This window comes from Phragmites australis, chromosome 10 (assembly GCF_958298935.1).
Source record: "Phragmites australis chromosome 10, lpPhrAust1.1, whole genome shotgun sequence".
Classification (NCBI taxonomy): Eukaryota; Viridiplantae; Streptophyta; class Magnoliopsida; order Poales; family Poaceae; genus Phragmites; species Phragmites australis.
The window spans coordinates 1,140,859-1,157,811 of record NC_084930.1 but is presented as its reverse complement, the minus strand read 5'-3'; the positions used below and the strand labels follow the sequence as shown (position 1 = coordinate 1,157,811).

The 16,953-nt window shown below is 41.2% G+C and overlaps 1 protein-coding gene across 2 annotated transcripts; it reads left to right on the top strand.

Annotated features, from left to right (window-relative positions):
* Positions 1–4,088: 4,088 nt before the first annotated feature.
* LOC133931275 (uncharacterized) lies at positions 4,089–6,476 on the top strand. 2 transcript variants are annotated; one of them, XM_062378127.1, is made up of 7 exons: positions 4,089–4,266; positions 4,434–4,551; positions 4,645–4,752; positions 4,892–4,996; positions 5,190–5,389; positions 5,496–5,892; positions 6,013–6,476. In XM_062378127.1, exons 2-7 carry the CDS (start codon positions 4,462–4,464, stop codon positions 6,223–6,225), a joined length of 1,113 nt encoding a protein of 370 aa, XP_062234111.1. In that variant the 5' UTR covers positions 4,089–4,266; positions 4,434–4,461; the 3' UTR covers positions 6,226–6,476. The 2 variants fall into 2 exon arrangements, with proteins under 2 accessions (XP_062234111.1, XP_062234110.1); XM_062378126.1 differs by lacking the exon at positions 4,089–4,266 and having other exon boundaries at positions 4,275–4,551.
* The last annotated feature ends 10,477 nt before the right edge of the window (positions 6,477–16,953 follow it).

Below are 16,953 nucleotides of genomic sequence, written 5' to 3'. Positions count from 1 at the left end.
TCTCCAACCTCACCGTCAACCCCTAATGTCATCACCGAACTCAGGTACCCATATTCGCGCTTCCGCTTTAAGTTGGTGTCTGATTTAGGGTTAATGATCTTGTTTGAGGCTTGCTTATGTTACAACAGAATTATTTCTGCTCTTCAGCCCTGTGCTGCTCAAGTGCTTCTGCAGTGTAGCCTTCTTTTGGGAGGGGGGTGTTGTCTCAGTTTCTTCCAAGCTGATCAATAGCCAATTCTCGGTCTCAACCATATCAGTGTCCTGCATAGAATAAACTAGAACATATTTTGACATGCACGAACAATCAAACAAGAAAACAATTAGGAAACTAGAACATATTTAGACATGCATTTCAGTATCATTTTGTGAGATGAATAAGGTGCATCACCTATGAGTAGTAGCCAGTGTATGGTGTTCCATCCAGGTTAAGAGTGAGAGCTAAGACCATGGTGAAGGTCATAGTTGGAGTCTACAACCTCCTATATTGTACTTTTTTTGGCTTAGAAGATAAGCCTCCATACACACCTTCAAGTACGAAAAATCACTGTCATTAAACATCGAAATCTTTCCACTTCTCTTTATTATTGCCTACAGATCACAAAGCTGGTTAAGGTCAACAGGTGATCAAACCGACTTTGATATCATTATAGGATCGAGAACGGCGACTAGATAGAGGTGAATAGGCACCTCACAAATTTCTTTCAAAACTGATGGCCTTCTCCTATTATGTCACCCAACGCACCCAAAAAATGGATCACAAAAAAGCAACGCAAAACACCAAAATGCAGCATGAACTCGAAAAAAAAAGGTGCACTCAAAGGACACAGAAAGATCCAATGAGAAGAGAGAATTCATTGCTAGAAACGTTGTTTATTGCTAAAGACATTGTTTATCAGAACTTACGGGTGAAATCTAGAATATCCGGGTTCCATAACTTTCGAATGAACTTTCGTGTCAGGGTTCTTTATCATAAAGTGACACTTCAATCCGAAAGTTCCGGATTTGTATCGGAGGTTTCAGGTTGGACAAAATATTGGCTGGAAATTCAAAGTCTAGACTTGCAAATCCACCAAAAGGTGGATGTCATGGTTGGAATCGAACACTAGGTTCGACAGTAAACAAATCCATGACTCATCCCCACACAAATCTTGGAACTTGAGAAGAATCACCCAAAGATCAAAAGATGAACACCGGGTGAAGATGGTCTCCAAGTCAATAGATTAGAGGCAAGGGAATTCAACACCCAATTGTGTATATTTTGTACGTAAATTTTATGCCTCTAACAATGACAAGATCAACTCCAATAAGACGAAAACTTTTAGCTCAAGCATGAAAACAAAAATCACAACCGAAAATGAAAAACTTGCAAAAACGCAATGGAACCAACAGAGTGAAACTAGAAGGAGGTGAATCCAATCATGAGAAGGAAAATGAACTTCATTACTCCCAAAGGTTGTAATATGAACAAGGGTTCCCGATCTTCCGAAAGGTTCTGGTAACTCTCGATTTGGTGGAAACGAGACACAAGTCGATCCGACTTCCGAACAACACGATCCGAAACCCCGCAATCGCAGCACCACGTCTCCTCTGGTTATCAACCGGCGTTGCACGGTTGACCTCGTCAAGAAGGCTAAAATCCTTGCCTGCGAATCGAAGAACACAAGCAAGAACAAGGGAGAATGCAACCAAATTGCAGATGAATGATTAATCTCACGAGTTGGGGTCTCACAAACCGACGAAACGGCGAAACTGTTCTTGACAGAATAATCTAAGCAAAACCCAACCCTAATTAGGGCGGCGGCTACTGTATATAAAGGATTAGGGTCGGCCAAGGACCCCTAGACGCGTCCCTAATGGACTCCAACACGATACATGGCCCAACGGACCAAAAACGGTGACGCAGCACCGGGACAGATTCTGGACGCTGACTTGTTTCGACGTTTCCCGTTGACTCAGAAGGAATTTGGATCTCAAACCAACGCCATTGGTTTCCTTATGAAATTATCTTTCCAACCATATGTGAATCGTCGAAAACGGAGTCCGGATGCGTCCTGGGCGTCCGTTTTATTGCTCGCTGGTCCTGGAGGCCGAGGCTGATTCGGACTCGAGTTGGACTGGACCTCCTGCTGTTGTTGGACGTCCTAGCTGCTCCTCCACGCCTCCAAGCCTTCCTCTATGTGTTTCCTTGTCCTCTCCATGATTTCTAAACAACACATAATCATTAGGTAGTAATCTATTCTCAAAATTATATAAAGAGTTGCTTAGGAACGAGCTCACCTCTAAATTTAATTGTCGTGCGCGAGCTCTTGTGATTGGACCTTGAAAGTTCAATGGAGGATCATTGTATGTATCCGAGGGAGTGATGTCCACATCAGGTTGACCTTATTTTTGGCAGATTACAAAAATTTTCCTTAAAAAACTCTCACCTAATACATAGGTTAATCACTCATCTCTCTTCTCTAAAACACTAACACAAGGCTCTCATATGTGTGTCAAAGAAGCTCAAGTGGCTAGTTCACCTCTCCCATATAATTCTACCTCTCTATTTATAACCTATGTTCCTTGATTCCTAAGTTTCTTAACTTATTCCCAAAATACCCCTCTCTTATAGTACACTTCTACCTACCATTAAGGGTATTTTAGTCTATTTTCTTTTCCATACATTGAGCGACCGTGGTGCCTTCATAACTTAGCTCCACCACGACGCAAGCTTCGCGATGATGTCATGTGCACTTCCATCCTTCCCACGATTTTGAGGTCAAACCGTGAAACCATAGCACGCTTGTCAAAGCATGACTCACCACTTGCTAAAGCAAGCATCCTAATGTCAACACGTGTACTCCATCTTTTGATCATGATCGCTGGTAATTCTCTCCCGCTCCCGATCCCTCAGGCTGCCTTATCACTTGCACCGGCATCCTTTTCACTTGATTTTGTCAGCACGCCGTCTCCATCCATCTTCCATACTTTGCTTTACCTCCGTATGTATAACTAGGATCACCCTTGACTCCGCCCGACTTCCTTGATTGTCCGGCACCAAGTACCCCACTTGACCCTGATCATCCCGCCAACGACCGCTAAGTTGCATCCATCACCTGCACACTATAAGATAAATAAACACATGTCTCCAACTCCAACTCCAACTAGACCATAATCAAAATGCTCAATTGAAACCTCAAAACAATTCAATGAACATTCCAAATTAAAATCGAATCCCTAAAAATCGTGGAACCTGGAAGTTCCAGATGAACCTCCAAGCGACCCCTCTCTGTCTGGTTTTTGCATCAATCCGGAAGTTTCAGATTAAACTCGAAAGTTCTGAATTCTAGTTCACCCGAAAGTTCTAGATTGGGACCGGAAATTTTGAATTCTGATTGGGCCGGATGTTCCGGATTCTGGACTGGACTTTGGACTTTGGACAGAGATGAACTTTAAGCGAACCAAGCTCAAACAATTCGAAACATGACAAACCAAATCGACAAACTTATCAATCACTCATCACATATAAATCAAGTCACAATTAAATTTGGTTTCTCAGCTTGGCATGGACCCAATGCAACTGGCATGCGAGATTCAAACTGACCCATTATATTCATCATCATCCATAAATATAAGTATATGGGCAAGAATAGAGCATATCCATCACATTCTCATTCATGTATGCATGGCGTTGTTGACCTTGGAGCTTGTGCCGGTCAATGCCATCCTTCGCCCCCGAGGATGAAAAAAAAGAAAAGGACAAGAGGGTGACCATAGATACGGTAGACTAGCGAGCTGAAATATGGAATGAGCAGAGATTGATCTGTCGCAAGCACTGATAAAAAGTGCAACTCTTGCTTCATATGCCCGCAAACATAGGGAGGCTCAAGAACGAGTTTACTGATAAAAAGAACAACTAGTGCATGCAGGCAGTAAATTAGTATCCACCATGCATCATGACCCTTTCAATATTCTACGTCTTCGTTAGTATACTACCCCCCCTACCCACCCCACCTTAACCGCAAAATAAGCAATGCAAGTTCTATCCATCTTGAGCTATATGTGTATCGGCCTGCCTTAGCTAGTTTTTAACTAGAGTGCATATGTAGCTTAGGGAGCACGAAGTGATAGGGCTGTAGGAGTCAGCTGTTATGGATGTCAATCCATCGAAGAAACTGCTTTCAATGCAAGTCTAAGGCAGCTCGATCTTTTCCTTTGTACAAGTTAACATGCATGATTCTACTCTTGCTACTTGGGTACTTCAACCTATTCTCCTTTAGAATCAAGGTCAGAACACTTCCATGATTCCATTTCAGAGCTATATATAAAGAGAGAAGAAAGAGATGGCATGCATGTGCATCAGTTAGCGAATACCACCATTGTACTAGCTTCACCTCTCAATTGTACTTCTGATTTTTCGACTAACATCAGTGTGGTGTGATATATCTTCCTAGTGAATCTATATATTTATATATAGTGAGAATGAAAGGAAACCCCATCATGAAGGCCTTAGCTACGGCAGCATTCGGGTTCCTCATCGGCGTTTCTTTTCCTGTACAAATAGCACCAAAGGTAAGCATATATATAGTTGCCATCAAAATTTGAGCTTCTAACTTCATCGTCTGAACGAACGTGTTTCTTCCTTTGGACCATGCATGCATGTAGCTTCAATGTGGCAGAAACATACTAGGCAGATTTTGGGTGCCAGTCACAAACAGCACTTCAACTGTGGAGGCGACTCCTGTCCTGGGGCCAAATGCCACTACTTCAGAGGTAGGAGTACAATTCAATTCTTTACTTTAGTGTAATTCCGAACTGAATATCGTGGTACAATTCAATTCAAACTGCGCGGCCACAGGCTTCGTCGATCGTCGGATTCTGAACTTTTCGATCGGCATCTGATGTGCTGTAGATTGTTGCGCCGGCAAAGCCGAAAGGCGCGGCGAGGCTGCCACCGAATATCGTGGTTTCAGAGTCTGATCTTCACCTGCGCCGGCTGTGGGGAAACCCTCGAGAGGTCTAATTTTGCCGATCCTTTTCTTATCTTTCCGTGTTAATAACTCTCAACTTTTTTTTTTCATTTTGAACTTGTTCATGGTTTGATCAATGGAAATTTGTATGTTTGTGTGCATGCGGTGTTAAACTTGTGGAATTAAAAGAATGCTAAAAATAATAAACTTGCATTGCGGGCTGAATGACTGAATGAGCAGGACACGCCTGCTCGCAAGTATCTTTTGGCGCTGACAGTCGGGTACAGTGAGAAAGTCAACGTGAACGCGACTGTTCACAAGTTCTCTGACAACTTCGACGTGGTCCTGTTCCACTACGACGGGCGCACGACGGAGTGGGACGACGAGTTCGAGTGGTCCAAGCAGGTCCTTCACATAAGCGCCTGGAAGCAGGCCAAATGGTGAGAGGAGCAGCCATGCATTGGTGCAACACAACTGCAAGCTCATCGACGACCCATATTGATTGGTGCAACCTGAAACTGACAAATGGAAAAATTAAAAATGCAGGTGGTATGCGAAGCGGTTCCTGCACCCGAGCATAGTGGCTCCCTACGAGTACATCTTCATCTGGGACGAGGACCTCGGGGTGGAGACCTTCGACGGCGAGGAGTACGTGAGGCTGGTGAGGAAGCACGGGCTGGAGATCTCGCAGCCGGGGCTGGACATCACCCGGGGGAAGAAGTCGTACGAGATCACCATCCGGAGGAACGGCAGCGAGATCCACAAGAACACCATCGGGGGGCCCGGCAACTGCTCCGACGTGCACCAGCGGCCGTGCAGCGGCTTCGTGGAGATCATGGCGCCCGTCTTCTCCAGGGACGCATGGGCGTGCGCCTGGCACATGGTCCAGAACGACCTCGTCCATGGCTGGGGGCTGGACAGCAACTTCTGGAGATGCGTCGACGTAAGGCGATCGATCACTAGCTCGCTCGCTAGCTAGATCTCTAGCTCTCGTCTTCTGGAGATACGTAGTTGTGGAGTATGTATTCATGCATGGATCATTGCGCGCATTTCATGAATGCAGGAGGCTGAGGAGCAGATCGGGGTGGTGGACGCGCAGTACGTGGCGCATCGCGCGGTGCCGACGCTGGGGCGGCAGGGCAACCCCGAGACGGGAGGCGGCGGCAAGGTCAGGCAACGCTCCTGGGCCGAGTGGGGCATGTTCAAAGCCAGAATGATAAACGCGGAAAGGGCGGCAGCGGCCGCAGCTCAACCTCGTGTTGCACCACCGGAATAATAATCATCATCCTCATCGATCATCCGTCAAGTACCTTTTTTTTGTTGTTGGCTGGCGAATTTAGGCTCTTAATTTATTCATTTCAACTCATGGTACAAGCAGCTACGTACTAGACAAATTAAAAGAAAGGAAATTATATATGGTTACTTTAGTTCTACTGTTCTAGAAAGACTCGATGTCAATCATTCTGATGATCTTCTTCAATGTTCCTTCTACAAAAGAAAAAAAAAGAATCAAAACTTCGTTCTACAAACTCCGAGTAACACAGTTTTGAGCAAGAGCGCGTATAATTGTGCTGAACCGATCGTTCGTTCTTTTTTTCCGTTTTGTTTCTTCTTGTCATTTTTGTATTTGGTGAAGCATTCGATTGATTGGATATATATAACTCATATTTAACATCCAGCATGTTTAATAGGGATTTTCCGTTAGTCGGTTTTTCGGATTTAGAATTAGTGTTTACCTATTTTGTAATGGAGATCTTACTGTTGTCAGTTTTTCTGTTTTATAATGTCTGATTTACTGCATTAAGGATTTATCATAGTCGGTTTTCCTGTTTTATAATATATGATTTTCGGTTTTCATTCCTACAGAAAACCACATCACTGCTGACTCTAAAACTCACTTCACTACCGGTTGGGACTATCACTACCGACCTGAAAAACCGGTAGTGATGCCCATAAAATTAATGCCAGATGAATCCTTGAACCGACAGTGTTTTAGCTCTCCTCTCCTCTCTCTGTCTCTCTCTCCCTCTCAATACATACATACAATAAGAGACATATTTAATGTAAATCAATAATAAAAATAATTTTATCAATATATAGTAATTCATGTCATTTATTAATAATATTAATTAATATCTTTCATTAATATGGTGTCATTTGGTAATATATACGCTGCCAAACAACCTATTAGACTTCTTTCTTATCACATACTCTCTACTAGAAGGTATGGTATCATCTGAAAGTCTCTCACGCGACGACGACATAATCGGTTCATGAAACTCATCGTTTGGGTTGATAACATGTCTGATGAAGAACCCAACGATTTGTTCTTGAATGGCATGTATTTCCGCAGGGAGTATTACAAATTGTGCGTTGTTTGAAGCGCTACATTTGAATAATCGAAAGAATTAGTGCTTGAATACGTATAGAAATTAAAAAAGAATGTATCAACATGTAATTGCATACCTCAATATCATTAAACCTGACAATTTCTCCATCTCCATTGAATGCGTATATGAAAGTAAGAATATAGAACCCATAAAGATTGTTATTGGGTGGCTGCCTGATGCACTTTAAGAGGAAAGCATTCGTTAGTGGAATAAATTGAACCATTTTATTTATTAAGAAATGCAAAACATGAATATTCCTTACGTACTAAAAGGTCGGTTTTTACACCAAACTGCTTCCTGTATGAAAAGTAAACAACACTCTTTTTACAGTATCTTATGTACATCCTGCATGTGAATATAAATACTAATTAAACTTAGATGCAATCAACGTGAAAATTAAATGATCGAGTTACCTATTTGGCATGTCAATGAGGACTTTTTAAGTTGACTTATCTCTCTTTTGTGAGTTCAAGATAATAATGTTGCTCAAGTCTTGGTGGATGATAAAGAGGATCTAATGAAAACTGCAGAAATATATCACCATAGCAAATTAGTACTAGAATAGAGTTGCCCATAAAAGCAAAACGTCCCAGCGTACAAACACATACTCAAAGCTGAAGGGTAAGAGTACGAATGTCTTATGTTGGTGGTAAAGTAGACATTTCAATAAGTAGTCCTCAGTGAAGTCTGGATTCGTCTGTATAAGTTCCTTTTTTTATGAGCCCAGGATAGATGAATACTACTTTATTATCTAATTCTTATCTGCATGCATGGATCCCCATTCTATGAAAAACAGAGAAGTTAGCCAGCAATTTCAAGATACAAGATCATATATCATGAATTATATATATAAGTCACTTACATAGTCCATGCTCTGATTATGGAGACGTTGAGGATATTTTCTTGGTACAATTCATACAAGCACTCGAATTTCACCCAGAAGGAGCCGTCCTTGCTGATGAAATATTCATCTATGTATCTTATAGGGCACGCCTCTATACCCTGCCTGGATTACTCTAAGTACCACAAATGTAATTGTCGCATTTGAGTTGTAACGTTATTTTCTATATCTGATTTGACCAAAGATTTTTTCAACTCAAACAGCCATCTAACATCCAACTTTGGGATTTTCGCTCCCGCAACAAGACATGCTAGTTGCTTTGCTGATAATTCAGAAGTAGCAAGGAAGCCCCTAATGCTTGGAGCATCCTCAACAATTGAACCTGATTTGCTCTTGGCTTGCTTCTTGCTGATGCTTTCATAGTCAGTCGGTGGCTTAGTTGAAGCCACCCCTGTCTATTTAACTTTGGCTATATTCATGAATAAAATAATGCTATCTTCAAGCACAATAGGCTTCAGTGGAGGTGCTAGAGGATAGACGTCACGTCCCAAATTCTTAATCACGCAATTAAGTATAATCATGCTTTTAAGCATTATATTTAAACTTGCGTAATTATAATTTGAATTACTAATGCAATTCATTTGAGATCATTTGGATGAGAGGAAGAGATCCAGGAGAGAAAAGAATGAAATTTACAGTTAAAACATACTCTTTCTCTAACATGTGGGCCCCACCGGAGTGGGCCAACCACCCCACTCTCTCCCTCTAGAGTGGCAGCTCACTCTCTCTCCTCCTCACTCTCCCCCACGCCACCCCACCGTGCTCCCCTCCCCTCTCACTCTCACCCCCTCTTTCTTTTCTTCCAAAATCCGAGTTCAAGAGAGGGATTTGAGGTGAGTATGTGGTATCATTGCGATCACAAGCTCATGAGCTATCCATCCCCATAATTCATTTTCGTTTTCCCGGAGGATTTGAGCCGGATTTGGTGTCTTTTGGTATTTAGGGTTGAAATGTAAAGAACACCAGATTTCTTCGCCTCTCGAGCTTTTCCCTCCATTTCCTGCTTCAATCGGTGGTCCACAACCTTGGTAAAGGCCTTTGGGTGAGTCCCCTAAACTCCCATGGCAAGGATCCACCTTTTAGATGGTTGGATTTCGAATTTTGAGCTAGGGTTTGAAGTTCATGAGTTCTTGATGAATTAGAAGCAATAGTTGAGTTTTGGTCGATTTCGGCGTATACATATTGTCCTACGCGGTAGAGGAAGTCAATGTGATGCTCTAGGTCCAAGTCCCCACTCCAAATGTCGCTGAAATCGTCGCTGGTGAGCTCCCAAAGTGCCCCCGGCGACTCCTAGCGGTCTGACCGCCACCCCAAGGTCGGTCAGACTGCCAGGGGCCAAAACCCTCTACATGGGGGTGGTCTAACCGCGTTTCCTGTGGTCTGACCGTGACTCTTGGCAGTCTAACCGCCAGTATACCTGCGGTCTGACCGCTGTATACCCAGACAGCACAGTTACTGCTTGCTGAAACTTGTAAAATTCATAATAAATTTTCTGTAGCTCCAAAAATTATGAAACAAATTTTTTTGGTTTCATAATAACCTACTCTACCTATTAAAAATATCCCCAACCATGAAATAATGAATTAAATTTATAAGATTAATTAATTAGGTTAAAGCTTCATTAATTCACCATTAATTCTTTACAAGTCCAAAATAGATTAAACCAATTTTGCTAGTCTTCTTATGACTTGTTCTAGTTAGGAAAAATGTTTTCCTACATTTTAAAGTATATGTTCATGGCATTTCATCATTTATACCTTGTGGCTTAGATTGTTGCATTTCATTTATGCTTATCATTGCACGCGTTATGTTTCTTAGAACACGCCGATCCATCGATCCTAGAGACCGAGGTCAATCCTGAGGTGCCACACCTTTGTGAGCCAGTGCATCAAGGAAAGCAACTAACATATTCCACCCATGTCAAATTTGGAAGTCTCAATTGATGAATATGCTTATGTATGTATGTATGTGTCGGGTACCCTTGGGTAGAACCTATGCTGATTGTATCTTTCTACCTTGGTCAATTGTTTAAGTAATTTCCTTGTAGCCTAGAGATGGTGTTACGTCTAGGTATGAGTACGATGTACATGCTTAGCAATGCTTATGTCTTTCGGTAGAAGTCGAACGACGGTGTTTTCCGTTGTTCGCGAGTATATGGATTACTATTGATTACAAATACATGCTGATGGCGAGATGGTTGGTGAGTGGTGAGTATGAGATGAGATGTGGGCGGTGTTAGGGGTGTCGTCTGCCTCGATGGAAAGTCCAGGGGGCAGGTCACGAGAGAAAACCTGAGTACCATAGACCGCTTGCATCGTTTAAAGCCGTTTGTCGGTACCATTGGCTTTAGCACTTACCTTACTCACCACATACCGATCTAATGGTAAGGCGAGCCGAATACCTTCGCAACTGTGGCTTTGTGGGCGTGAACATCGACGGTGTGAGCGGGCGGGATTGTAAGCGGTACTAGTTTGCTCCGAGAGTAGTTCTAGTATCGCTGCGCTGAGTGATGCATGCCCCCACACGGTTGGGGCTGGTTGGAAAATGTTGTCACGGGTACCCCCTTGTGTGCACTTTAGCGTGTGGTACAAACCGTATGGTCCTCGTGTTGTGTGGCTACAGGAGTATCCCCCTGCATGGTGTATAAACAGTTTGAATTGCCGCGCTCTCGATCATGAGCATGCTATTATTTCATCTGTATCGGTCGTAGAGGTTCGTTGTGGATTTGTGGTGGTGGTATGGACATGGTGGTTATGTGGGAGTGGTCAGAGTTGGTACTTGTTATACTTTTGATACACATGTTAATTACAATCACTTATGTTCAGTTGGTGATGCAGGGTAGTTTCATATATGAAGGTCAAGTTAGTTGCTCACACATATATCTAGGTTGCTTACCGCTTTAATTCACTTAACTGCATATTTAATCCTTGATACTAGCTAATGCATGATCCTTGGAGTCGAGCTATGTATATGTGCTCTATATTGTGTAAGACTTGCGAGTACCTTCGTACTCAGGGTGCTGCCCTTAAGTTGATGCAGGTTCATAGGTCGGCAAGGAAGAGGCAATGTTTGGCTACTTTGTGCCTGCCGATCAGGGTGGCGAGTAGGTGTAGCACACTCTACTCTGAACTCAGTATTTTGGTATGGAGCCTAAGGGCATGTGGCTCTATATCCTTTTGTTGTATAGTTTTCTTCCGCTGCGTAGATCTTTGGGTAGTTAGGAGTTGAGCGTTTTTGTCTCCTCCTAGCTCGCTTTTGTTATAAATTGTTCGAATAAGTTGCATGCTTAATATTTGTAATATAAATACTTATTACTTACTCTTTATTAAACTATGTTGTGATGTACTATGTTGGAGGCGTGTGTTCCGATCCTTGGGCACAAAACACGTGCCGGGACTACCAGAATGTTATTCAAGTTAATTGTCGAGGTTGGATTATGAATAATGATCCTCCTGATGATTAATTTGAATACTGTTTGGACGGTTCCCCACAATAGAAATGAGCTATTACATTGGTATTCACAATCTTTTTAGTTTGCTCAACATTAATTAAATAGACATCCTTAGGTTCTGCTAACTTTTTAGATGTCACCGACTTCTTAGATGATGTTGTCTTCTTGATGCTGCAGAACCTGATCGTGTTTTATGAGATGATGATTGGCTTCTTGATGGTGATGGCTTCTTGAGCGGTGGAGTTCTTCGAGGTGATGTCTAAGTAGGTGGACTTCTTCTAAGAGATGGCTGAGGAGAGGGAGATCTACAGATCTACGAGGCGATGATGACCTGAGGTTTTATAGAGAGGAGAGGTTCTCGGGAGCTGTCATAGGTAGAAACTCTATGTAAGCCTTCTCCCACGCGATGAATGTGTGCTCATTCTCTCCTATAGTGTTCGTTCCCTCCTCTACGGGGTAGTCCACCTCAACATGACGACAATGATCAACTACCTCATCTATTTTGACCATGACGTAGCCCTCCAGTATCGGACGTTAGTGCAAAAGTCCATGAACGACACAGGGATAAGCCATGTCACAAGCCACTTTGATTGTAATGTTCTTAGCACCAATATGTAGTTCACACGGTGTTTGTGTTGTGATGTGGTCTATGGGATAAGTGGTGAAGTCAGCTCCTGGAACTCCAATGGATGCACAACTACTCCAACGACCACCAGGGTTGGAGTGCACAACATTAGGAGACGTTGTCAGCTAATCTTGTTTGCTCCAATGGTACCTCGTTCAAGCCTGATGACTTCTTGTATTGCTTGTCTTATTTTGTTCATCCGTATGTTCCCTCTCATGTTGTAGCGCAAGTTTAAACATGTTCATCATCCTTGCTCATTATGTCTCTCGTTCTGCATCTTGCTCTACTTAGGATCTCTTCGACTCTTGTAACTATCGACGATGACTGAGAATCCACATTTTCAACCCATCACACCAACGCCTCGTGTGTGACCACCGTGCTCCTTATTTCCTAGGGCCAAGGTGAGCTCGTCCCTATCCCTATCTGGCTTGAAAGAGCCTTGTGTAGACTGCGTGTGGGTGTTCACAAGATTTTTTGCAAGAGTTTGCGTCACTTCCTGGTATTTGAAGGTTGTAAAGCATAAGCTTCTATCAGTCGAATAAGAAGCACCCCTCCCACGAAGGAAGCACGTTGATTGTTCGCTCCATCCCTCTGTCTGAGGTGTGACACCTCTGTCTCGCAGTTCATCTAGCTCTTGTAGTCACTGCCATTCTTTCCTCACATACCCACGACTGCCGACTCTGTGGGGGTAAAGGTTCTTCTTCAAGTTTTCTTTGTTCACCTCACTCAACTTATGTGCTTCTTCTGACAACTTGTACTCCGCAAAGGCTTGTCAATGATCTTCCAGTTCCAGTCATTTACTGGAATCAGCATTGTACCTTTTTGCACATAGGTTCTGTTCAATGTGCCCTTCCAATTCTTAAATGAAAGGCTCGTGATCATTAGCGTCTTAAGCTTAACTACTTCCATATATGTCTCTTTAGGGAACTCGACCTTCCCTAATATGAAGGGCCACAAGATGTCATTCTTGATTGAATCAGGAACTACGTGCGGATCACCTCGTTCGCTAGTCCACAATCTGTAGCTGATGGGCATATGATCCTTAACAACTATCCCACAAATTGACTTGTATGGCCCAGAAATTTCTCTAGTGCAGTTGGCTCCCCTGCTGATGAGACCTCCATGATCACAAATCGTCCTGTAGGTATCTTTGAGGACCTTTGACACGATGCCACTCATGGGATTGATCATTGCCATGACCCTCTGAAGAATCAGGCATCTACACATAAGCAAAAAATTATTGAGAACATATATGATCATATGTACAATAGATGCATGCATCTACTTATGAATTACCTCATTGCCTCCACTAGTGTCTGTTTTGTCCAGGTTGAAGTAGGTACTAGGGCTACCTTCTTCAATGTTTGACGGCAACACATCTCCTTCCGACACGTGGGCTAGATCGGAGGAGCTACCTTCCTGAGTGTTCTGGATATGATGACGATGAGTGGTTGGTGATGTCATCCCTTCCTGAGAGTTTTGTATACGATGATAACGAGCAGTTGAGTGTTCTACAGATAGAGAGATGAGGAAGGAGGGAGGGAGAGAGGCTATCGAAAGAGTGAGATAACAAGGAGGGAATCTATAGATAGAATGCATACACATACAATATTATACATTAGTATATTATGACCATATTTAACAAAAAAAGTCACGTCTTACATAGCAAAATAGGCACAAATATGCACAAAGGTACTGCAAGTGACTCATTGATCTTACAAGTCACGTAATCTTACAAAGACAAATAATGATGATTATAACTAGAACTAGGATTATGACATCTTTACACATGAAATCACACTTCCTTTCCTTATTTTTTAAAATTAGCCAATTTTAACTCAGCTTGGATGGCTTAATTGTTGAATGCTGCAACATATTCATGTTTGGACTTGTATCCTTTGTAACATGCTCTTTTGAATCCATTAACTTGTGTATGGTATGTCTCTCAACTGGAGAACACTCCACTTTACCAATCACAATGGAGAACATACCATATCATAATAATCCTAAATTTTAGAAAATATGCAAAAAAAATGAATGCAAAAAAACTTGAAGCATCCAACTGTCATGTTTTTAAGCAAAATTATATTGATATACTACAAACCACACTAAATATACAACCCATCTGGTGGCAAAAGATGAGAACAGTATACAACACTGCACGACCAAATCCTCAATACAGAGAACAAGTTTTAAAATCATTTCAAGGAGCCACATTTCTAATTTCTCGAATTAAATTAGCATGTCCTGACAACTAAGAAAGAAGACATAAACATGACCAAATACCTGTTAGGAATCTAATATGTATCACTTACTCATGAGAGCATATACTTGCAGCAGCTGGAATAATTTGATTCTTTACTAAAGAGGAGCACTGAAACTAGAGCTGGGAGATGTAAAAAAAAAAAGGACAGCCTTTTTCTGTTACTTCTAGCTAGTCATGCAAATCTCTTTTCCAATGATGAGTGTCACATCAATGTCATACCATCTTATGTTCATCAGTAGTGAGAAAAAGGCACATCACTCATCTATTGCACATTGCAATGATATTCCAATCTTAATACATATTTATCACCAAACTACACTGTTATTGTCATGCCATATCACAAAGCTACACATTTATTGTCATTTCGTATCACAAATCTACACTTTTAAGTCCCAAAAAAGTATAGTTTTATGATAAAGATGAGCATAAATGTGTAGTTTTGTGACATGAATTGAAAAAATAAGTGTAGTTTTTTTAATTTGAATCCTAGAAGTGTAGTTTTGTAAATTTAGTTTTTAGACGTGTGGCTTTGCGATAGTTTCAGATCATAGTGTAGTTTTATGAAATTTATTCTTTCTATAATTATATTAGGTCAATATGAACTACTATTATTTAATGAAACTTGATTGAACATTTTAAATTACTCATTCCAAATCTAAAAATTTGGAACATATTTTTCTCAAAATAATCATATTTCATTATTATAAATGTTTACACTCATAAAGTAACTAAATTTTGGCTTCAAATTTGACTTTACATTTCTGAACTTAAATTTTAGTGTTTCAAATTTTGGTTGAGTGCTATTTAAAAGTTAAATTAAAATTCAATGTAGAACAAAAACCATTATCGCCAATATTGTCAAATAGAATCGTGATGTAGGTCCTGCTATTTTAGCCTTTTTTGCCTCATCGCTGCCATGTCCTGATAATCGTGATTTGAGTTGTATTGCAGGATAAGATTAGGATATGAGTTGGAGAGGAAATGCACAGTTAAGATTTAGAAGAGTGGAAGGATGGTCACCTAGGGAGCTGAACTAGGTTACCACCATTATTTTCATCTAAGTATCTATGGTAAGCGAAGTTCAGCAAACAATTGACAATTTCTGCAAGTGCCACGTAAGTACCTAGTATCTGGACTTATCTTCTTACACACTTGTAAACAAAAAAGATTTGGATATGTTTAAAAAATAGAGGAGTGTCTGATCCTTATAGACTAACTGGAAAAGTACAAGCTATAAGTCATGTGTGGGGTGCAGAAGGAGATTTAATATCCTTTCTTGCACTTTCATAACTCGACCTCAAATCCTGACGTGTCGACCCGGTCGACATGCTTGCGAGAACAAGGTGCCTCAACAAGAATACATGGTACCAGCACAATTGATGAGGCAGTGACAAGTGCCTGCTACTTGAAAACATCATTGATACTTGAATTTTAATATATTTAAATAGTGTACCATGGAAATGATCCCCATTATGCCGCTAATATTTCAAAGTGAGCTAATTAACATCACAGGTACACAAATTTATGGATCAGCCGCCCAGTTGCATACAGATAACCAACCTATCTGTCACGCTAGAGTGAGGGGGCACTACAAGTCCAAAAATAAGCTAAACCAATTTTGTTCCACAAGGATCGTGCCAATATGAACACACACAAACACCTTAAGGTACAGAAGCACAGCAAACCCCTCACTCCATATCTAACACTGCTGTAAATCTATTGTATGGAAACAAGCATGAGTAGAGGGGAAGGGGGATCACAATACCTCTATCGAGCAAATGATCAGCAGCTATGTACAAAAACCTTACAGCAATAACTAGGTATGTACTAATTTTACCAGCCAAAACAACTTGTTACCGAAGACAACAGACTCGAAGAGATGAATTTCAATCCGCTAGATCCTCCAGGGAAGTAGAATAATGGCCCCTTATTGGGTGAGTCTTTGTTTGTGGCTAGATGAGTATGACATTCAAGGTGAATGACTTTGAATCCTTTATCTTAAAAAATAATTCACAGTTCAGTTGTGGAACAATAATGAATCATGATATTTTCAATTTTATGTGACAATATAGAAAGTGTCACACTAGCTAGATGGTTAAATTAGTACATATATAATTTATCCTAACAAATTAATTTTTAGAATGTCATCTAAGAAACTAAAATATTAAATAAATATCTTCCTTCAAAACTTAAAAATTAAGTATATGCCAGCATGTAAGTATGTCATCCTGGTGTGAAACCAGCATGGGCACAATTTCTATGGCACAAGATGATTGGGATGAAAGGCACAGTGATTAATGTTCGACGTTAGATTTTTGTGACCCTAGATTTTATTCTAGGACTTTAATTAACTTGTTGCCTAGCTATATTA

Bases quoted from the DNA above. Each gene is read 5' to 3' on its own strand.
- LOC133931275 (XM_062378127.1), top strand. From the start codon at position 4,462: ATGAAAGGAAACCCCATCATGAAGGCCTTAGCTACGGCAGCATTCGGG. The intron at 4,753-4,891 runs GTAGGAGTACAA...GATGTGCTGTAG, and splicing joins CAAATGCCACTACTTCAGAG to ATTGTTGCGCCGGCAAAGCC. The intron at 5,390-5,495 runs GTGAGAGGAGCA...TTAAAAATGCAG, and splicing joins GCCTGGAAGCAGGCCAAATG to GTGGTATGCGAAGCGGTTCC.